Here is a 22,011-nt window from a genome sequence, read left to right as displayed (position 1 = left end):
AACACGAGCAAATTGATAGCGGCCTGGAACGCCTATTATTTGAAACGCGGCTACGTACATGACCGTGATCTTAGTCGACGGCCTCCAGACATAATGAGTGCTACTGGCTACAAAATCCAGCAAAATATGTGTCGACATCTTGAACATCGCAAAAATCTGCAGCGAATCCAAGCATGGCATCTGGTCTCAGCACTATTATCGCGCCTGTCTCATGAGGGATGCCGTATCTATCGTGGGCCTCAAAGCCAGGGTCGATGAACATTTTACCAAAGGCCGGGCCTCCGAGCGCGCTCCATACGCTTGCGGCACCGCCAGGAACGACAGTCAGCAACTGAACCAGGTGCCCGAATTGCTTCGCGAAGCTTGTTTCTAAGCCCAGAGCCTTACGCAGCTGTGCCAATGCGGGTTGAGTGATGGCAGTGTTTCCAGTGAACACGAGCACTGTCCAGAGACCGGGTGCCTTGTTCACGTCGTACAGGCGGGTCTTTACCAGAGCGCCTGGCTTCTGCAAGAGGACATCTGGAGCACGACTGCCCTGAGAAATCATCACTTTTCGCTGTTCAGGATGATTGAGGACTGATTTGGGGTAGTCAACTCCCAGGCCAACGGTGAATGGTGCAGTCTCCTCAAGGATTGTGCGCAGCACCTCGTTGGGTGAAGTTTCGGCTGCGAGTTGCTTGTAGCGTGGTGGTATGACTCCAGATATAGCTGCAGACGCGAGCTTGTCGATTTCAATCAGGTGCTGTGCGGAAGGGCGCCGCTCGTTCTCATAGCTCTGGAGGACGGCAGGTTGATACCAACCTTTGATTGTGCCGGCCAACTTCCAGGAGAGATTGATCGCATCGTGTACGCCAGTATTCATTCCCTGGGCGAAGCCGGACGAGTGCGTGTGACCGGCGTCTCCAGCGAGCAGGACATAGTCGTTGAAGAAGAAGCGCTCAGCGACTCTCTGGCCGATGCTGTCGTCAACGTTAGCTGAGTCTCCCAATCGGACACCAATGGAGCTTCTAACCCATAGCATGTCATCCAGTCAACCCGCTCAATCTCCAGGGAAAACGGCTTCATGGCCTCGACCGCCTCATACTTGGCCTGCTCCTCGGTGATGCTGTCACCATACTTCTCGTGCAACTTCGGCGACAGTACATAGCCAATGCGACAAGCATCGTGGTCCAGACGAACCCATAATACATTGCCATGAGACTCTGTCTCGATGGACACGGCGCCGGCATCAGGGAATGGCATGTCTGTGTTATACTTGCCGTCCATGCGCACCCACTTGAAGGCCGTTTTGTCACCTTCCATGCGGATGTTGGACAGAGTACGGATCTTGGAACGGCCGCCATCTGCACCAACGAGGTATTTGCTGGAGGTTGAGTAAGCTGATGTCCTGGTGTAGCTCTCCATCAACCTACCATCTGACGGTCTTCTGTTCGCTGGTACTCGCGTGCTGGATCCGGACCGCGACATTGCATCCGTCGCCAACGCTCGTGTCGACGTCGTAGCCCACCACTTCCCAGCCATACTGGACCTGGTATCCGAACGCCTCGTAGTTCGTGCGAAACACTTCTTCCGAGTACTTCTGGCGGATGTTGAGCACATATTGATGGAAGGACTCCCTCATCGCCTTCCAGAGAATTTGCCAACCACGACTGGGCACCAGCTTGCCGTCCTTGTACGTGGTGGAATTGCGCGCAAAAAAACCAATCTGTGCCATTTGGTCGAACAGGTCCTCCCGTTCCAAAAGCTCCAACGTGCGCGGGTACAGCGTTGTGGCTCGGCCGAAGTTTTCTTGGGTCTTGCGCTCATACATCTCTGCATTGTGGTCAGCATTTTGGTTTGGATCCTCCTTGTGGAACATCAACACACTCACCGGCGACTTGCGAGCTTATGCCTTGGCGCGCGAGACAATACGCTAGCAATAGGCCAACCGGGCCGCCTCCACAAATGAAAACATCGGTGCAAGTCGTCTCCCCGGTCATGGTTGTTGGATATGGGGTTCTGCAAGATATTGTTACTGATGCAGCTACAGGGGCCAAGACTCGGATTTATATAGCATTAGCGTATGATCCTTGGAGTGACTTTGACTCAGCACTTTCCACATGCAGTAATTACTATCTGATGGTCCTCCGCGGCATTCCGCTCGCGTGGTGATCACGGCTGTTACTTTGTCCAATGGAGGATCCGCGGCTACGTGTTTGCTGTTGCAAAAAATCAGCGCTAACGGGGAAGTGGTAACGGTAATTCCAAGCGATCGCTCTGGATTCGTACGCTGGGCCTTTCGCCTCGCTGATCAACCCTGGCAACGCCATATATGCTGAAAGAACCAGTGCAAGAAGAATCTATCCCATCACTACTTGCTAACTCCCAGGAAAGTCTACGTATAAAGTACACGCTTGTTCCTGTCTACTTATCATCGCATTGCCACATATGGTCCCCTCCATCACATGGCCGACTTCCCCACTACCCCCACTTTAACTGATATTGATCCTCCCCTTCTGTTCATACATACCATACCCGCATTAACTCCTCTTCCGACTTCCCCCATCACAGATACCCAATCACCGATGTATGCTTCCCGCTCTTTGTCTCTCCACCCCATGGGCGTTTTCGCGGTACCTCTTCTCCACTCCATAATCATCCGGCGAAGCATTTTCCGGCAGTGTCGGTGCACCACCTAGGCTCGCTAATACCGCGGAATTGTTTGCGGTCAAGTCGTCCAAGACCTCGAGTTCACGTCTGGTAAAGATCTTAGGCAGCACGTGCGTTCGCAGCGGGATCAGGGCGCAGATGAGAACGGGGAAACCTGTGTCATCCGATGACCTTTCGCGTTAGAGAAAAAGAGAAAAAATCATTCCTAGCCGTCTTCAAAGGAAATGCAGGAGGATGAGAGGGAGGACCGAGCAACGATAGGAGAAGAAGACTTCCGTACCTATGGCCGCTACCGTCTGCGAGATGGCGACGCAAGCGGCGACGCCGAAGATCTGGATGCCGATGTACATCCATATCTTCTCCCGCCGGATCGTGAGCAGCGGCTCGTCCCGCCGGATGAAGCGACGCTCGCGCATGAGCACCATCAGCTTGCCGAGGATGCCGTTCGACTCTATGGAGCCCCACTACCCGCCGCCAGGATACCACCGTCAGCAAGCCCCAGCGCCCAGAAAAGCGTAGGATGGAGGAAGAGAGGGTGGGGGGGGAAGAAAAGGGATCGGAAAAACGGAAACACATACACCAACAACGAAAAACACGCCGGCGAACACGGCGGCCGGCATGGTACGCAGCACCACCAGCAAAGGCCCCGTCATGGTGCCGACCAGGGCGAGCCCCATGAGGAAGTGCGTCACGCGCTGCTCCACGACGCCCGCGGCCTTGACCACGGGCGACCGCAGCTCGCCGGCGCCCAGCTCGCCCTCGCCCTCGCCCTCGGCGGCGGTGGCGATGGTGCGGAGCCCCGTCTCGTACACGGTCAGCGAGTCGGTGTGCACGGGGGCCTGCGGCACCAGGCCGTTGGGCGGGGGCAGCCCGAGGATGCCCGCGGCGAAGGTGGTGCAGCCGAGCAGGAAGAAGTCCCAGTGGAAGCCGCCGGGCTTCTTGAGCGGGAACCGGCGCGCTTGCGCTGTGAGGCTGCTGACGTTCTGGTTTTGGGTTGCTGTCGTCAGTTGAACCATCTCGCGGTGGTGGTGGTGGTGGTGGTGGGGGGTTGTGGGGGTTGTGCTGACGTACGTGGTCGTAGTAGAAGAGTAGCATGAGGAGGAATCCGAATGGCAGGGCGACGAAGACCCATTTGACGTCGAGGTTCCAGAAGTCGATCAGCCAGCTGCGGGGCTGGGTTGGGTGGAAGGCCCGGCTGATGGGGACGAAGGTGAGGTGCGTGGACTTGAGGTTTCCCGGGATGTGCGAGAAACCGACCCAGAAGAGGGTTCCGATCTGTTGAGGATCCGGTCAATGTGCTGATTGGAAGAAGGGTGTTGAAATTAATTACCACGTAGGCGTAATCTGCCAGGAGGCCACGAACAAACGGTTTCCACATTACACTTGCACCGAGTTTTTCCAGGCCGTAGATGGTTCCGAAGTAGAGGATGGCAATCATGCAGGCAAGATAGCCTGCGGCGTTCCCTTCAACGCTGAACTCGTTCACGAGCTCCTCGACTCCCTTGACTGTCGAACTAGTAAGTACACGTTACTGCACTATATTTGCACTTACTCATGTAGATGATGCCGACGTACATGCCAAAGGACTCGCTCGAGAAGTCGGTCACGTAGCGCATGTAGTCGCACAGATTCCAAATGCCGGCCAGCCAGTGGAAGATGGCGGCCCAGATGGCGGTCCATGCCATGAACTGCGGGTAGATGGAGGCGTCGTACTGGGTGATGATGTCGTAGATGGTGTAGTTGAAGAGCGAGATCAGACCGGTGATGCCGACGATGGTGAGGGGTTGCGCGCCGAGGATGCTGAAGACCATGGCGGCGAGGGCCGAGGAGAAGAGGGCCTCGTTGACGCCAAAGAACTCGCCCGTGCGGCGGTACATGTCGAGTGTGTATGCCAGTGCGGGAAGGAGGCTAATCGAGAGTCAGTTCTGCGGAGTCTTGGTTTGACGTTCAACGTACTTGACGAAGTACATGCGAATCGTGCTGGCCACGGTCCGGTATGTCCAAGCATCGGTAATGTCGCTCCAGTAGTATGGCAACCGCCTCTTAACGTCGTGGTATATGCCGCGGCCAGGCTGTAGTACTCGGTACCTCCGCCATCCTCGGAGACCGTCGAAGGAATACGAGTCTGCAAACGACTTTTCTCGGGCGAGAGGTGCGCCTGCTTCCACCGCCAAGTCCGGGTTATTTAAAGAGTCCGAGGTCATGATGTTTGAAAAAGCAAGCGCCTAGGGTTGGACTGGAAGCGGAAAACGCGCCAGCTCCTGGGAAGGAGACGCAAAGATATTAATACGCAAGTTGATTGAGCAAGATCGATCTCAGCAACGTCTTGGCGGAGCGGTAAGAGTGCCAGGGTTGCCGCAAATGGAGTGGCCGAGACGACAGTTTGTGGAGCCATGGCGTTTTGTCGTCAGCGCAGATTGCTAGTTCCACCTGATAGCGACGCTGGCCGAGACATGGCAACCATAGCGACGATGGGTGCTTGCGGTCTCAAGGGTTCTGAAGAGTGCTCTTTTTGGTAGCAACCCCATCCCAATCGATGGTCTCTGTCTACGGACAGCCTTGGGGCGATGACAGCAGCCGAGAGTCAAGGGAGCAGCCGTGCGGAGCAGCCGCATACCTATCACCCGACAGCTCCCCTTTCTGCCCCACGCCCCGCTATTGGTCGCCAGCCCGACCATTTTTTCTGCCCGGGCAGAGAATCGCTCAACCGCGCATCAGTGTTCAATTTCACGCGCACATCGGCCACCCGTGTGGTCGCTTCCACATCAAGCCGGCCATGCCTACAAGCAGCGTGGGCGACTCTCACAATGCGTTGCTCCCATAGTCTACGCACTTAGCACAAGGCGCCATCTGATCTGGAGTTCCTCTTTTCACCGCACAGGCCTGCAGTCTCATCGACGTCTGCGTCAGAGCGGAGGACTGAATCGCGGCGACACAGCCGAAGCTGCACAGCACGTTCACCTCCGGACCACAACCATTTCTTACTTTCGTCTGTGCACTTCAAACCCGACACGAAATCGGACATGTATCTTCGCGAATATGCTTCCACGCAAACCCGAGACACCTCAGCCAACGCGAATGGGTTTGGGTTGACGTGCTGCCTTGCACTTGAAACCCCCGCTGATCCCTCTTGTTTATTCCCTCTCCTCCCTCTCCCATAGAACGGATCAGCAATAACTTGCCTTCACGTTGGTGGGCGGATGATGATGGTGGCGTTGTTGTTGGTGTTGCTTGCGTAAAATGCCAGTGGGGATGGGTTGAAAGAGCTCGCAGGGAAGTCGTCGGCGATGATCTGGTCGGGATTATTCAATGACCACGACCTGAGACGATAGGGCGGTGCAGTAGAGGCAGATTGCGGGCAGACAGGCCGGAATGCCAACCATGGCTTCAACGAGAGATACTTTGTGCGCAAGGCCGGGTGATGACACGCTCTTCAACACGCTAACAGGCCAGGAAAAGGGCGGGAAAGAAAGAAAAGGAGACTAAACGGGCCAATGGTGATTCCTTAATTTTTGCTCTTTGTTTCCATTACTCGTGACTTTTCGTCTCCACTCTACCGTGAAGGCCCCTGTTGCGATACCTGCAGCAGCTTTCGCCGCAAAGGCACTCCTTGTCCAGATTCGTCCAATACCTCCCCGAGTAGTCGACCGTGATCTCGTGGCCGGCCCCTATCCCTTTGGACACCAAGACGATCCGTTGAACGCCGAGCCAAGTGAATTTCTCGAACTGGCTGTTTGGGTGGCACGAATGATTGACGAATCTCGTGTAGTTGCCTTGGCGTCCCTGCCAAATCTGGTACGCCTTGCCGTTGGTCTCTCCCTGCATGACGTCCATGTTGTGCAAGCCACGTGTGACGAGCCCGACGAACTCTCCTATGGCTGTCCCTCTTTCGAAAGGCTGAGGCTGGTTAGACGAGGTGAACGAGTCAAGAGACGGGAAATGCCACTTACGCAGCAAGCGACGAGGCCATTGTTCCGTCCGTTGGGCGTCCGGAAGACTTGGACCGGACAAGGGTTCCGTGGACCACCGTACAGGCTGGGGAAGCAGCGACAAGAGTTCACGGCGGGATCGTCTGATTGCAGCTCTTTGCAAGCGTCGCATGTGAACGACTGTTGCGGTTTGTCAGAAGAAAGCTCCCGGGGGTCTGAGAGACCCCACGCATCCACGTCTACGACGGAGAAGTCGATGTGTTCGTATGTAAATCTGGGGTCCCATTGGAGGTAAGTACTAGCCAGTGGCACGGGCATGCTGTTCTCCTCAACCACCCAATCATGTGGGTGACCGTGGAAAGTGCGTTCGGAGGATTCGCCGATGAAGGAGAGAAGCTGTCGCCACTGAGGCTGCAGCGTGTCGGCTGCCACTTCAAAGCGGGGGCGGAGAGTGGCCAGACGCTGCATGGCCTCCTTGTCGAAGCTGATCCGGTACTTGCAGAAGCGGTAGATGCCCATGCCAGCGAAGACCAGAGCGACCCATCCCGCTGCTTCTTTGATCTCATGGTAGCCTCGCCATATTGCCCTTGACGTGGAAATCAGCCTTATCGATACACTAGGGGGGAAACAGGCTTACATTTTGTTCCTGAGGTCCTTCTCACTCCATCCGAAATCGTGGCAAGCCTCCATCAACGCGGCTTTTCGGCTTTTGGTTACCGATTGCTGCGGATTGGCTTCACACAGAGCGTGCACTCTTGCTTCGAAGCATTGGATCCAATACGCCTGGACGATGACCTCCAGAGACCGGCAGCAGCGACTTGCAGTGGTGACTTTCCTGCAGAGGACGTTCATCCTGTTGAAGCTGGACGACTTGCCCCTGGCGGGATAGAGTTCCATGTGCGACGCGGCGCTGACAGAGTCGATGCTCTTCTGCGCTCGCGGCTCTTTCCATTGGTCAATCTACGCTCTGTCAGCTACGTTTCGTCATGATGTACCCACAAGTTGTCTTCAGTAAAGGGACTTGCCACAATCTGCGGGTCGAAGCTGATACTGCCGTGGATCTGCTCCCAGATGCCGATGATCAAACGGTCCAGGGTCGAGGGCTGCAGCGGGCGGACTTTGGGGGCGACCTTCTTGCGCTGCGGAAACTTCTTCGTCTCGGGCTCGATCTGACGGACCGGGGCGGGCGCCGTCTCGTCAATGTCGTCGAGCTCGGGGTCGTGGTTGGACGGGCGGCTCAGGCGGAGGCCGCCCGTCTCCTTCCTGCGCTTCGACGCCGGCTCCGGGTCCGAGAGGTAGTCTCGCGGTGGCGGGCGGCGGGCTCGCTGCGGGCGCGTGGTGAGGGTGAGGGTGGCATTGCTGGCGGTGTCGGGGTCGGTGGTGGTGGTGGCGGGCGTGTGGGGGGTTGCCGAGGCAGCTCTTATTGCGGCGACGTCGATTGAGCCCTTTAGGGGCGGGCTCAGCACGGGTTGGGAGCGTTTAGGTGCGACTCACGAGATGGATGCGGCGAGACGCAGCTCGGGCGTCGGCAGCGCCCTCGTAGCCCTCGTGGATGGTGCCCTCGAGATGCAGGATAGGCCTGATCAGGGATCCCGAGGCGAGCAGCTGGTCGTGCAGCACCGAGGCCAGCTGCTGCTGGATGGAGCGGATGATCTGGGCCGAGATCTCGGCGGCCTCGTCGCTGGGAGAGGCCATGGTCCCTTTGAAAGGATGAGAGGGATCGGCTGCCTGCCCTCACGGCCGCGCGCTATGCGTTTTTCGGAATGGCGTGCGGATTGAGACGAGAACGAGTCCATGTCGCCCTGCAAACGAGTATTTTTGTGCAAGTATCGGCGAAGACATTGACATGACTTAAACGTGAGAGCCGGACATGCCGATCCCCCCAGCCGCTAGTACTACTAGACCCAACCCTGGGTTCAATCGATCCTTCAGCAGCCACCATCTGCATGTTAAAACTCAAATAAGGCTCACTGTCATGGCACTTGCGAATACACTAACGCATGACTCAAAAATTCATAAAGACGAGATAACACATGTGAATCAAGCCTGCTCCACATACCTCACGTTCGCCGCCTTCCGAACATCCTGCTCGTTGTCATCCACAGACTTTCCCGCCCAGTTCTCATCCCCTCTTCCCAGATGGTGGTTCTGCAACTTCTTCGCCCTGCTATACCTCGGGATCGTGTCCTTCGTCGCCCCAGCAATGATGTTTCCGTCGAAGAGGAGGTTGACGCTCTCGAGCGGCACGCCCTTGGTCTCCGGCACGCACAAGACGGCGTAGACGAGCATGATCATGCAGCAAGCGCCGAACAGGAGGAACGTTCCGTACGTGATCTCGTCGAGCATGATGGGCGTGATCTTGGCGATGATGAAGTTGAAGAGCCACTGCGTCATCAACGCAGCCGCCATGACCAGAGACCGGACGTGGTTTGGAGAGCACTCGGACGACAGAATGAACGGGATCGGGCCCCATCCGAACGAGTAGAAGACGACGAACAGGTAGACGCAGATGATGGCGAAGATGTTGTTCCCCGACAGGCTGCTGTCGTTGGGGTGCACCGCCTGGTTGATGCCGATGTAGAACATGGCAAACGCTTGCCCGGCAGCACCGCAGATAAGGGACCACTTCCGCCCTGCCTGCTCGACCCCGAGCATCAGTCCGAGCGAGGTGAAGACGACCTTCACGACGCCGTAAATCCCAGTGGCGAACAGACCGGCAGACTGGCTTGCAAGACCGACGCTCTTGAAGATCTGAGGGCTGTAGTAGTTGATCGAGTTGGTGCCAGTCCACTGTTGCCAGAACATCAGGACAACTGCCATGCTGGACTGATAAAAGATCTTCTTGTTCGCGCACACTGCCTTCATTTGCGTGACCAAGGAAAGCCTCTCCTTGCCATGGAAATCGGTAATGATCTCGTCGAGCTCCTGGAGCAAGACGGCGTCATCCTCGGATTTGGCGCGGACGTGTGCCAAAGCACGCTTGGCATCCGCCAGCCGGTTCTTCTCCACCAGCCAGCGCGGAGATTCATTCTGGAAAACGATCAACAGCAGGAAAGCGCCAGGGAGCATTTGCAGCGCGAAAGGGACGCGCCACTTGGTCGAGTCGGTCGAGCTGGCGATGTGGTTGCTGATGCCATAGTTGACAAAGTAGCTCAGCATGATACCGGTGACGTTGAACAGTTGCATGCTGTCGGGTGCCATTGTCAGCACGCCATTGGATACTTGCAGATTGTTGAAAGAGCCTCACCATCCGATGCAGCGTCCACGAATCTCCTTGTTCGCATTCTCTCCGATGTAGGTGGGGACCACAGCACTGATGAGACCCACCCCGAAGCCTCCAATAAAGCGGCCGACGTAGAGTTGTGCCAGGTCATTCGATGAGCCGAGAGCGCAGGTGGTTTGGATTACAGAGCCGACAATAAAGATGAGGTCGGAGAGGATGAGGGCCCATTTGCGGCCACTGTTCAGCTGCAGTTAGCATTTCTGCCCGAGCCACGATTTGGTTGTACTGACACCTTGTCGCTCAACCAGAAGGAGGAGGCAGCGCCGAAGAAGCAACCACCCTGCAGAACCGAAACAATGTTTCCTTGGAGATTGGCGAAGGAGTCGCTGTCCGGGTCGAGGTTGAACGAGTGCTGGAAGGCGTCCATGGTCAACACACCTCCAATCAAGCCCGTGTCCCAGCTGTCGTCTCTGTTAGTATCATCTTGGTTGACGCTTAGTGTTCGTGACTCACCCGAACAGCATGCCGCCGAAGGAAGCAATGGCGGTCAACAGGTACGCCCTCCGGTATGTCTTAATGTCGTCCCATATCTTCGCGATACCCGTCTTGGGCGGGACGCGCGGATCAAACGAGTCGGAGGAAGACATGGTTTGGGTATTGCTCAGAGAGGCTGACCCGGCGGCGGAGGAGAGGAGGAGGAGGAGGAGTGGTGCTGGTCGACTACGGCGGCATGGGGTCGGGCGGCGGTGAGGTTAAAAAGTAAGAAGTCTGCAACACCAAGCAGGGAGTGAGATGCAGACGGAGAATCTCCGCCCGTTCACGTCATGGGTTCCCCGTTCCCGCGTCGTTCAAAAGCCGACGAACTCGCACCACGCGACGCTGAAAAGCGGACCCGGGATATGGGGCCCCAGATTGGCGTGGAGGTGAGTGGATGCTGACTCTGGCCCGAGCGGGGGACGATCTCCCGAAGCAGCTTGGTGTCGTCGCTTTTGGGGCTTCGCGGCCGAGTCGCGAGCGAGAATTAGCAGGGCGGGGAAGCGGAGACATGGGGCGGGAGGCGTTCGCGGCACTCAGCATCGTGCCAGCTGAGCAAACGCCGATGCTTTTCAAACGCCGACCTTTCAGCCAGCATCCATCGTGCTCTGGGCGACGCCGCTTGCGAACTTTTTGCTGTCGAGAGGCGGCGGCTGGCAGCGGGTCGACGGGTGGGTGGTCCATGGCCTGATGCAAGCTCAGCTTGGCAGCACTTATCTTACGGGCGACCAGTCCCCACTAGCCCCCTGCCCGGTGGCAGGTGGAGCGAACCCGCTTGGTCCCGACAGAGGAAACCTACCCGTTCGCCACCTCGCCGGCAGAGAAAGTCCTCGAATAGAGCTTCGTGACCCTTGCGATCCGACGCTTCGTCCCGAGCTGTGCGTGCATGCATGCACCATCGTCCCAACACACCAGACCTATGCAAACCCTCGAAAACATTCGTAATCCAGGCCTGGGTTCAACGTGTGCCCAACTCTCGTCCGTGCTGGACTGAGAACAACCACTGTGAGCCAAGCGCTTGACCCACACCCCTCAGCCATTCTTCCGTCCAATCACACCGCCGTACACCGTGGGACGCGCGTGGAAAGAGAGTTCAACAGTTACGGATACAAGAACATGCATCGGATTACGTAGCGACCCCGGCGATATTTCTAGGTTCGTTGCGAGCTTTGACCAAACGCGTACGCTTCGTTTCTCGAATTTTGCTCATGTACACAGCGTCCATTCTGACCGACGGGGTATTCTGCCCAAACGTTCTTCTCCGCGGACGTCGCCTCCCGGAGCCTTTATATGTACTTATAAGGGTTCATGATGCCCTTCTGGATAAGAGTCAGCACGGTGAGAAGCCCAAAAGGATGGCCAGACCTACCGGGTCGAACGTGTCTTTGATCTGCTTCATCAGCTTGATCATAGTTTCGCTCCTGCTGTACCCAATGAACGGCTTCTTTGTCAAGCCGAGCCCGTGTTCGGCGCTGATACTTCCACTCCTCTTCGCGACCCATTCGTAGACAAACGGCTCAAGCTCCTTTTCCACTGCCTTGTCGAATCTCCTGGTGGGGATGTTTAGGTGGAGGTTGCTGTCACCCATGTGACCGTAGCCAACAACATCGACCACAGGGTACTCGTCCGAGTCTCCGATAAGGCCGGCCTTGGCGAGGCGATCGCGCGTGTCATCGACCAGCTGGTACAGCTCTTCCAACGGAATGGACAAGTCGTACTTGTAGACGCCTCCCCAGTGGCCCAGGCACTCGGTGATTCCCTCCCGGCAGGACCAGAGTTCAGCTGCTTGGGTTTGGTCTTGGGCAAGCACTCCATCGGCGACAATCTCTTCGCCCATAACATGCTCAAGGAAAGCCGAAAGTTTCTGTCTCTGGTAAGCTAACGGATCCCGCAACTTAAATGTATGGTACAAACCTCGCTGTCATGATCGGAGTTGGACCCTCTAGTTTCAATGAGACAGTAAAATGGATATTCACCCTCCAATGGCAGCTTCTTGTTGATTGCGTGCTTCAAGATGTTCTGGCTCCGGCCGTCCATGAGCTCAAAAGCGGAAAGAATCTCCGACAGTTGGCCCTTAGCTTCGCGGAAGGCCTGCTGGCACTTCTCAAAACTCTCCAATCCGAAGTATGCAACGTTCATGGCGGGCGAATTCTGCGGGCAAACGATCGAAACACCAGTAATAATGCCAATCGTGCCCTCGCCTCCGATGAACAGCTGCTTGAGATCGTACCCGGTGTTGTTCTTGCGCAACTTGCACAGGTCATCGACGATGGTTCCATCAGGGAGTACGGCTTCGATACCCAGCACGTTCCCGTGCAAGCTGCCATACCTCAGGAGCCTGAGTCCACCGGCATTGGTGGCAACATTACCTCCAATATGGCAAGATCCCTTTGCGCCCAGGTCTAGGGGAAAGACATGGTTCTTCTCCTGGAGGAAATTGTCGGCCACCTCGAGGATCACTCCGCCGTCCACGACCAGGATGCCCGAGACCTCGTCAAAAGACCTGATCTGGTTCATGCGGGACATGTTGACGACAATCTCGTCAAACACAGGTACCGAGCCACCAACCAAACCACTGTTGCCGCCCTGGGGGACCACAGCCAGCATGTTGTCATTGCAGTACTTCAGAACCTTGCTCACTTCCTCCGTCGAGCCAGGCTTGAGAACGAGCTTCGTATGGCCGCGGAATTTGCGCATCCAATCGCTGTTGAACGCCTCAATGTCGTCGGAAGCGTCAGAAGTAACCCCGTCGATGACAGCGGATGGAGACCCCAGAAGCTCCTTGAAGTATTTCACATGGTCCGGTGTGATCTCGGCGAACTTGGAATCGCGCTTCAAATGCGGATACCTGAATCAATGCTCAGTTATAGTTCGCCTATACGGGATTGGTGGAAGATGTACGATTCAGTGGTGAACTTGACAGTCTTGGACGGAGCCGGCTTACCCTTCACGCTGCCCTTGCTGTCCGGCTGGTGGGGCTCGCTGGTTGCAGATGTGCTCCCGGTCCAGCGCACCTGGGTAGCAGAGCGCAAGCGGGTGGCCTGCTGCAGCGGAACGCGTGAGCAGCGCGCTCTGCGCAGCGCAGCGCCGGCAATTCTAGAGGGGCATGCCATGGGGAAGATGGCGCACAAAAACAAAGGAAGGAACTACGGAGAAATAAGGCGCTGGCAAAGAGGTAGAGGGGAGAAATGGGGGCACAGTGGGGGTGCGGAGCAGAGGCGGAAGTGGTGCGGAAAGTTAGTTGTGAGAGAGAAAAGATGTCATGGCCGGCCGTGAATCGGCGCCGACGCGACGGAGCTTGGGCGAGCTCCGCCGAATCAGCCTTGGCACCGCACCTGGGACAGGCAGCTCAGCACGACGCGGCTTCACTACCCCATCGTCAACTACCCTTGCCCGCACGCACTCCCACCCGCCTCCACTCTCTGCGCCAGCAGCAACCGCTTGCCAAACCGTCTCAGACTCCACATACGTTACGACAATCTTCCGCGATGGCATCCGGCTACGACAGAGCGCTGTCCGGTGAGCTCGACTCCAGCACCATCACTATCGCAGCGTAGCTAATTGCTCTGTCGACTCCAGTCTTCAGCCCTGATGGACATGTTTTCCAGGTCGAGTATGCCTTGGAGGCCGTCAAAAGAGGTATTCCGCCCCCAGACAACCCTCCTGTTTCGCCGTGTTGACATCACTAGGAACTTGCGCTGTTGCCGTGAAGGGTAAGGACATCGTTGTCCTTGGCTGCGAGAAGCGCTCTGCGATGAAGCTCCAAGATACCCGCATCACTCCTTCGAAGATCTGCTTGGTAGACAACCACGTTGCTCTGGCCTTCGCTGGCCTCAACGCCGACGCTCGCATCCTTGTCGACAAGGCCCGGTTAGAAGCACAGTCCCACCGCCTGACCGTTGAGGATGCTGTCTCGATCGAGTACATCACGAAGTATGTTGCTGGTGTGCAGCAGAGATACACCCAGAGTGGTGGTGTCCGTCCCTTCGGCATCAGCACACTCATCGTCGGCTTTGACCCGAACGACAAGACCCCGCGCCTGTACCAAACGGAGCCATCGGGTATCTACTCGGCATGGTATGTTTTGAGACCGGCCCCGGTTTGGGCTGGGTAAGAGGCTTATGTGTATACAGGAAGGCAAACGCAATCGGAAGGTCGAGCAAGACGGTCCGCGAGTTCCTCGAGCGCAACCACAAGGCGGACATGGACCGTGAGGAGACGATCAAGCTTACCGTCAAGTCCCTACTCGAGGTCGTCCAGACTGGCGCGAAGAACATTGAGATTGCGATCATGGCACCTGGAAAGTCCATCGAGATGCTGCCCGTGGAACAGATCGAGAAGTACGTTGAGAGCATCAACACTGAGAAGCAGGAGGAGGCCGCTACTAGGCGTCCTGGAAGGACCCCGGGCACCGGCACCGCGGCCATTCTGACGCGTCCCTCGGGCGAGGGATCCAGCTGAAGAGGGTCGCGCAATGTAGGTCGTGGATAGGGATGGCAGCAGCACAGGCGTTCGGATGATAGAACTTCTCGAGACTGAATAGTAGCATGAACTCATGGAAGAGCATTTACGCGCCAAGTCACGATGCTGCCCCGTCTCACGTCTATCAAGTTGTCTGCGACCGCCCAAAATCAACCCACTACTACCAAGTAAATTATATGTAAACGCCGCCCTATGCACTTTGTGGTATCGCTCAACGCGCGTTGGTTTCCGAGGCAGCCTAGCCAAGCCTGTCCGAGACGTTGATGTCCCAAATGTTCTTCGGCACAACTTTCTGGACACGCTCGTCCTTGAGCATTCTGCGTGACCGGTTAGCTTTGATGCATAACCTGTTGTCGAGGCCCCGTACCTAGCATCGACGCGCACGTCTTCTCCCTCGACCTCGATTCGCGCCTCGGGGGTCTTGGCATCGATGACGAAGTGGTTGTCGCAGTGCGGGCAGTACTCGTCGCTCTCTTCGAACTCCTCGGCGTTCTTGCGGAAGCACTTCTTGCACTTTTTGCAGGCGAAAGTCATCTCGGTGCTCTTCTGGAGGTCGTGGCTTTGGGTCTCGGCGTGGCACTCGGCGCAGTCGAACCATTTCTTGCAGCAGGGGCTGCGGATTGCGACCTGGGCGTTGAGAACGTGCTTGCTGCGGCGGAGCGGCGGGGGTCAGCGGCGGCGGCGCACAGGGGGCGCGGCGCAGCGGGCGGCAACGTACCACATGGCGGCGGACGTGTCGGCGGACAGCGAGCGATGGCGGGCGGAGCGGAAGCCTCAGGCGTGTACGTAAGGCGCAGCGTGAACCGTGGAGGTTGGGTTAGGCGTGGGACTTGGGCTGAAACCGAGCGGGCTTGGGGGATGGGGATGACATCGCAAGCCGCAAAAAGCCGTTGTATGTACCAGGGCGCGGCCAGCACCACGCGCGCCTGTGGGGAAACGCCGTTTGCCCTACGTATGGTACGGTACCGACATTTGCACGCCGCTCACTCACCACAGCCTCACTTCGTCACCACGCGCAGCAGCTGTGCTGCTCTCCGCACACCGCCACATTCTCAGTCCGAATTCCATCACACTCGCTCGCGCGCAGGGGGCCGCGGTCTGCAAGGTACTCGTGCAGGACCCCTCCATCCCGGCCAGCTCTCCTGCCGCATCGCCAGCCCAAGCCGACTCCCGCCCATCGCGCCCCGAAACCTAATCTTCCAACACCTCCCGATCGCGCTCTCTCAATCACCTCGAGCTCCCTCGCGCTGGGCATGCTTCCGCTGCCACCACCGCTCCGACCTATTCTTTCGCGCCGCTCTGGCCAGCTCCGATCATTATAACCGCCCAATCCGGGGGCATGAGTCCGTTGAAGCCCGCCGGTGAACAACTTGTGCTGCTGCCTTACTGAGCGGCCATGGACAAACCTCCGGGCAAGACGGAGAGCACCGATGGCTCCTCCATCGTAAGTTTAGTTTGTGCCCGCCGATCGCACTGGAGCTAATGCGTGCCGTAGAAGCCTGTGTCGTCGCTGCGGAGCCACTTCGAGAACATGCTCAACCGCCAGTCTTCCTCCTCCGCCGATGCACCACGTCCCGTAAATCCGCGACAGAGCTTGGGAAACATTTTCGATGGAGCCGACGAGTCTCGCACGCGCGCCGACGGCCGGATGTCGCTGGATCTACCACGATCCAATGTGGGCTTGCGAAGCACATCCCCGAAGGGGCTGTATGCGCCTCCGCGGACACCAGAGACGCGCGGCATGTCGTTGGACACGAACCGATCAAGACCAATCTCCATGTACCAGCTGTCTCCGCGAAGCTCGCCGCCAAGGTCCCCGACGAGATCCCCGCCGGTTGTTACTGTTAATTCTCCTAAATCACCTAATACATTTCCTGAACCCGACATACAATGTCCTACGCCGAGGAGCGCTCCGAAGCCTCCGCAAAGCTCACCATTCGCCCGCTCCGGCTCACCCCATGGAAGCAGCAGTCGGCATTTTCGCGTACAAAGCAAACCGGCTACGCCGGCCATAGAAGCTCTCCAGGCACCCTTCCTACAATCAGCTGCCAGCTCAGCTCCTTCGCCTGATCCGCCGAAGCAATCGTTTGCACCATCGGAGAGAGAGTACAATGGCCGATCGCCTTCTGTGGCGTCAAGTGCTGCTGGGCCACCCCCTATCAACAGAGCCGGCAAACCGAAGATTCCCAGCAAGCCAGCTTCAGTTGCAGGCACTTCGGTTTCAGGCACTACCGGGAAAGCTTCTCTAGCCGTGGATTCCAGCCATGCGCCTACTGAGGAGCGGCTGTCTCCTTTCAGCACGCCCCCGAGCAGCGATGAAAGCGGTGTACATTCTCCTCCTACGCGCAACAACGCGAACAATATCGTATCTCCTACCGTCCCGCCTTCGGCCAAAAGAATTAGCTATTTCCAACAGCTACCTCCGGCACGACCATCGGAAGTTCAAGAGTTGCCCAAGCAGCCAAGCCAACGGTCGCTGCAAGCACCACCAGATGTTTCCGGCGGCGAAGCCAGCGACTCGCTTGATGAACGGCCTGACTTGCCTCCTCGGCGCGGCGGTGACATCAGAAGGTCGAAACCGCCTCCTCCGGATCCTCCCCCGGCGCGCCGTTCGATGGACACCTCCAGGGCAGCGGTCCTTGACGCCGCACGAGCCGCCGCGGCCAATGAACCGACACCAAAGCTTCCAAAACGGTCATCTACAATCGGGGCTCCGAAAACAACGACAGCCAATGGAAGCAGCCACAACGAGCCATCTCGACCATCCCAAAGGCCGATTCCAGCCACAAGACAACCTCCGACCCAACGGTACAGTGCAGTTTACAGAGACGACTCAGATGATATTGAGCAATCATCTGATAAAGCAACGACGATACTTTCGGAATATCCCGACTCCTCTCAAGCAAATAGAAGGCCACCGATATTTAGACAACGTCCGCGCGAAATTCCTCTGGGCTACGACACCAAATTATTTGCAGTGTGTGGCGAAGTAGTGTGCGCTTCTGGATATCTCACTCGGGCTTGGAGTCTAGTGACGGGCGAAATGCTGCTCAACACAGCTCTAGCGGAATCTACCAAAATGACTGCTATGGCTTTCAGACCATCGACAGATGTGGAAAAGGAGGGAGATATGATTTGGCTTGGAAGTGAGAAGGGAGAACTTTTCGAGCTGGATATCCCAACTGGAGCCGTCGTCGCGGACAAGCGCAATGCCCATTCGAGCAAGATCACAAAAATTTACCGGTATGCTGCGGAAATGTGGACAATCGACGAGGACGGAAAAGTGAACATCTGGCCCCCGGACGAAACAGGATCTCCAATCCTACAGCAAACGCCGAACAGTTTCCGGATTCCAAAGAACCATAACTGCTCCATTGTTGTCGGGAACAAGCTCTGGGTTGCGAATGGTAAAGATATCCGAATCTTCCAACGGAGCCCTGAACATCTTGGCTTTGTGCCCGTCCTTGCGCAGGCTCTATCTCATCCTAACGCCGGAGAAGTCACTGCGGCAGCGATGATTCCCAGTCAACCGGATCGAATTTACTTTGGCCACAACGACGGCAAGGTGTCTGTCTATTCTCGGAAAGACTATTCCTGCCTTGGGGTTGTCAGCGTTAGCGTGTACAAGATAAGCTGTTTGGCAGGTGCAGGTGACTACCTCTGGGCAGGTTACAACACAGGCATGATCTACGTGTATGACACCACTCAAACTCCGTGGCAAGTCAAGAAGGATTGGCATGCACATGCGAATGGCAATCCGGTCGGAGCAATCCACGTAGACCGAAGCAGCCTGTGGAAGATGGACCGACTTCAGGTTGCCTCCCTAGGCACAGACAGTGTAATCAGAATATGGGACGGCATGTTGAAGGATGATTGGCTCGAGCAAGACATGCAAGAGCACGATCTGGAATTCTGCGACTTCCGCGAGGTGTCGGCCACAATAATGACGTGGAACGCTGGCGCCGTAAAACCCACGAGCCTCAGCGGGAGGTTTGAAGAGCAGGACGGCAGCTTTTTCAGGGATTTGCTTCGACCTGATGATCCTTCAGACATCTTGGTTTTCGGTTTCCAAGAACTGGTTGATCTGGAGGACAAGAAGGTTACCGCAAGTAAGTACTCGCTCGATTGTGGCTTGGGAATATGCGCTTATGCATGAACAGAGAGCTTCTTCAAGAGCAGCAAGAAGAAAGACGCGTCAGACCAAGAGCACATGAGCCGCCAATACCGTGCTTGGAGAGATCATCTTGCTCGATGCATCGAGGAATATCTCCCGGGTGAACGCTACTACCTTTTGCATACAGCGAACATGGTTGGTCTTTTCACGTGCGTCTTTGTAAGGGAGTCCGAACGCATGAGGATCCGAGACATGAGCGCTGCCGAAATCAAGCTCGGCATGGGTGGGCTGCACGGCAATAAGGTACGTCAACATGGACACACCCATCCACCTGGGAATGCTAACACTTACGCCAGGGAGCTCTCGTCGTCCGTTTCACTCTTGATGACAGCTCCATTTGCTTCGTCAATTGCCATCTTGCCGCGGGCCAAAGCCAAACAGCCCATCGCAACAACGACGTCGCCACCATCATGGAGACGTCAGCACTCCCACCGCAAATGGATCTTGGTGCTCGCGCAGATGTGTTCGTTGGCGGAGGAGACGGCTCCATGATCATGGACCATGAAATATGCATACTTAACGGCGACCTGAACTACCGAATCGATTCAATGACGCGCGACACGGTGATCAGACATGTCCGGGAGGGAAATCTGACAAGGCTGCTTGAGAACGACCAGCTCCTTCGGACCAAGAAGAGGAATCCAGGCTTCCGGCTGCGTGCCTTCAGAGAGTGTCCAATTACGTTTGCGCCGACGTACAAGTACGATGTCGGAACGGACAGGTACGACACAAGCGAGAAGAAGCGGTCTCCAGCATGGTGCGATAGACTGCTCTACCGGGGCCAAGGTCGAATCAAGCAGCTGGAGTACCGCAGGCATGAAGTTCGCGTGTCAGACCATCGGCCAGTCAGCGGCAGATTCAATATCCGCATCAAGACAATCAATCCCAAGCGGCGGGCGATAGTTTGGGAACAGAGCGAGCATAGATTCGAGGATCTGAAGCAGCGGCTTGCGACGGACATAAAGTGAGTGCACCGGTGTGCAGGCTCGATGATATAATACAGGTGCTAACGGCGTGCCAGGCTCGACTACATGGTCAACGTATTCGGACTCAGTACGAAGGACGCGATGAAGCTGCTGAAGCTGTAGAGCGGGACGCGGGAATTGATGATGTTGATGATTTTAGTGCTGCATGGCCTGCATGGATGCATTCGCGAGGCGTTCGTTTTTCTTGGGGCACAGCGCATGGGCGGCAACAGTCTCGAAACGACGGATGCATGGGTCCGCACAGTGGCAGGTTGACGACGGTGGCGGGTGAGCGCATGTCCAGCCAGGAATGAGTATTAATATACTATACCCAAACCCATTACAGCTGAATGGCAGTTTTGCTCTGCGGGGCCGATGCCCCAACGAGTCCCACTACAGGTATTCGATGATGCTGCCATTGGAATGCTGACGCCGCGGGGAGTCCGGCGGGTGCCACCATCTAGTGAGCGATCGCCAGCCCTCATCGCGCATGACGTCAAAATTGCCCCATAGGACGTTCAAAGACGCCCTCTCGCGCCTGCACTTTTGTACTTGAAGAGACGGCAGTGCACCCCAAAGAGTCCTTCCACAACCTTCCCATGTCGTTCACCAGCCGCTGCGTGCCCAGAATATCCAGCACTTTCTGCCGCAAGACTGCAACGCCGACATTGACTTTGTTCACACGACGCGTGAACCCCGCCATCTCGACTCGATTCTACACCTCCGCACCCATGCACAAGACGCAGTCGCGAGGAGAGGAGACGGAGGGGAAGAGCGAGTGGAAGAAGAGAGCGCCATACCGCGTGCACGACCCCAACGAGCATTTCGACGTCAAGTACGAGGCCAATTGCCACTGCGAGCGTGTCAAGTACCAGCTCAGCCGCATTGAGCCGCTTGATTCCAAGCTGTGCCACTGCACAACCTGTCAAACGCAGCACGGTAAGGGAACCGCTCGACACGTGTGCTAACGGCGCCAATGCTAACAACCATTGCCGGCAGCCGCGCCCTTCCAATGGGCTGCCATCTTCCACAAGGAGGACATCAACTTCACCAACGGCCATCATGACCTTGAATGGTACGATCCGACCGACAAGTCGATAGAGCACAAGCTTCCGTGCAAAGTGCGCTGCTCGTTCTGCCACTCGCCCATCATGGACGAGGGCCGCAACATGATACTTCTGTTCCCAAGCTTGATCCACCTGAAGACGGATGAAGACAGGGCTAATTTCAAGCCGAGGTGCGTTGCTTACGCTGGTCCCTGGTGCTTGCAGGCCGCTAACCGTGCGTGCAGATGCCACATGTTCTACGGACAGCGCGTCATGGATGTCCCGGACGGCTTGCCGAAATGGGATGGGCTGTCGAATGAGAGCAACTTGATCGAAGACAGCCCGCCGGATATGGTGAAGGAGCTGGAGCGTAAGCGGGAGAAGGAGCGAGAGGAGCGGTTCAAAAAGGGCGAGAACAAATGAGCATCAGGTGAAGGCGTTGGTGTGATGGCGCAAATGAGATTGGGAACACAGAGATGCGTGGTGGGCCGGGGCCGGGCGTGACGTCGGGAAAAGTGAATACTATTGAGCTTGAACAATGACAAACAAATGGAGCCATTGTATCCTGGTGAACGGCGTGTAACAGATTAGTACGCCTCTCTGCTTGGTTCCTGCGCTCGCCGCCCGTGCCTCGCAACCTAAGTACCTACTCGCCGTTTTCTTCGCCGAAAGTGCCTTTCGCTGCTGCCCGCCACACCGACGCACTCGCGCCCTCACCCAAGTCCACTTTGCCGCAGCTGCGCCTCGAGTTAGAAGACAGACTGAGCGCTTCGTCCGCCGCGTGCTCACTCCTCAACACCATCCTCGTCCCCGACACCCCCGACAGTGCGACCGTCTTTGTCTTCCCTTGCCGTCTTTGATCGCGCCTGCCGATCTGCCGCGCGTGCTGACGCTGACGCGATCTCACCGGCGCACGCGATCACGTGCAGATCTCGGCTTTCGAGCCCTCGAGCGTAAGTCGGAGGCGGACCCTTGCAGCATCGGAGCTCGCGCGCGCGCTGGCTCGGAA

At 56.9% G+C, this 22,011-nt stretch overlaps 8 protein-coding genes across 8 annotated transcripts; 3 read left to right on the top strand and 5 right to left on the bottom strand.

Annotated features, from left to right (window-relative positions):
* Positions 1–100: 100 nt before the first annotated feature.
* Positions 101–4,526, bottom strand: SLS55_006083 (uncharacterized protein; the record flags this gene model as incomplete). Its single annotated transcript, XM_066777520.1, has 9 exons — positions 101–959; positions 1,013–1,363; positions 1,413–1,812; positions 1,871–1,891; positions 2,930–3,113; positions 3,228–3,632; positions 3,721–3,924; positions 3,980–4,155; positions 4,202–4,526. The coding sequence occupies 9 exons, from the start codon at positions 4,524–4,526 to the stop codon at positions 101–103; spliced, it is 2,925 nt and encodes a 974-aa protein (XP_066631615.1).
* Positions 4,527–6,177: 1,651 nt separating this feature from the next.
* Positions 6,178–8,273, bottom strand: SLS55_006082 (uncharacterized protein; the record flags this gene model as incomplete). Its single annotated transcript, XM_066777519.1, has 5 exons — positions 6,178–6,546; positions 6,600–7,164; positions 7,216–7,508; positions 7,574–7,878; positions 8,069–8,273. The coding sequence occupies 5 exons, from the start codon at positions 8,271–8,273 to the stop codon at positions 6,178–6,180; spliced, it is 1,737 nt and encodes a 578-aa protein (XP_066631614.1).
* A 345-nt stretch (positions 8,274–8,618) lies between these two features.
* Positions 8,619–10,448, bottom strand: SLS55_006081 (uncharacterized protein; the record flags this gene model as incomplete). The annotated part of the gene is made up of 4 exons (XM_066777518.1): positions 8,619–9,820; positions 9,845–10,038; positions 10,092–10,262; positions 10,315–10,448. The coding sequence occupies 4 exons, from the start codon at positions 10,446–10,448 to the stop codon at positions 8,619–8,621; spliced, it is 1,701 nt and encodes a 566-aa protein (XP_066631613.1).
* A 1,173-nt stretch (positions 10,449–11,621) lies between these two features.
* DLD2 (D-lactate ferricytochrome c oxidoreductase) lies at positions 11,622–13,448 on the bottom strand (the record flags this gene model as incomplete). Its single annotated transcript, XM_066777517.1, has 4 exons — positions 11,622–11,654; positions 11,705–12,199; positions 12,250–13,183; positions 13,237–13,448. The coding sequence occupies 4 exons, from the start codon at positions 13,446–13,448 to the stop codon at positions 11,622–11,624; spliced, it is 1,674 nt and encodes a 557-aa protein (XP_066631612.1).
* Positions 13,449–13,823: 375 nt separating this feature from the next.
* On the top strand, positions 13,824–14,796 carry PRE6 (Proteasome subunit alpha type-4; the record flags this gene model as incomplete). The annotated part of the gene is made up of 4 exons (XM_066777516.1): positions 13,824–13,854; positions 13,915–13,974; positions 14,025–14,412; positions 14,469–14,796. 4 exons carry the CDS (start codon positions 13,824–13,826, stop codon positions 14,794–14,796), a joined length of 807 nt encoding a protein of 268 aa, XP_066631611.1.
* A 259-nt stretch (positions 14,797–15,055) lies between these two features.
* SLS55_006078 (uncharacterized protein) lies at positions 15,056–15,540 on the bottom strand (the record flags this gene model as incomplete). Its single annotated transcript, XM_066777515.1, has 3 exons — positions 15,056–15,134; positions 15,185–15,466; positions 15,536–15,540. 3 exons carry the CDS (start codon positions 15,538–15,540, stop codon positions 15,056–15,058), a joined length of 366 nt encoding a protein of 121 aa, XP_066631610.1.
* Positions 15,541–17,896: 2,356 nt separating this feature from the next.
* SLS55_006077 (uncharacterized protein) lies at positions 17,897–20,079 on the top strand (the record flags this gene model as incomplete). The annotated part of the gene is made up of 4 exons (XM_066777514.1): positions 17,897–18,926; positions 18,978–19,234; positions 19,288–19,955; positions 20,013–20,079. 4 exons carry the CDS (start codon positions 17,897–17,899, stop codon positions 20,077–20,079), a joined length of 2,022 nt encoding a protein of 673 aa, XP_066631609.1.
* A 608-nt stretch (positions 20,080–20,687) lies between these two features.
* SLS55_006076 (uncharacterized protein) lies at positions 20,688–21,425 on the top strand (the record flags this gene model as incomplete). Its single annotated transcript, XM_066777513.1, has 3 exons — positions 20,688–20,895; positions 20,956–21,193; positions 21,248–21,425. The coding sequence occupies 3 exons, from the start codon at positions 20,688–20,690 to the stop codon at positions 21,423–21,425; spliced, it is 624 nt and encodes a 207-aa protein (XP_066631608.1).
* Positions 21,426–22,011: the final 586 nt, after the last annotated feature.

This window comes from Diplodia seriata (assembly GCF_021436955.1).
Source record: "Diplodia seriata strain FDS-637 chromosome Unknown scaffold_6, whole genome shotgun sequence".
NCBI classification, from domain to species: domain Eukaryota; kingdom Fungi; phylum Ascomycota; class Dothideomycetes; order Botryosphaeriales; family Botryosphaeriaceae; genus Diplodia; species Diplodia seriata.
This window is presented reverse-complemented; position numbering and strand designations above follow the sequence as displayed.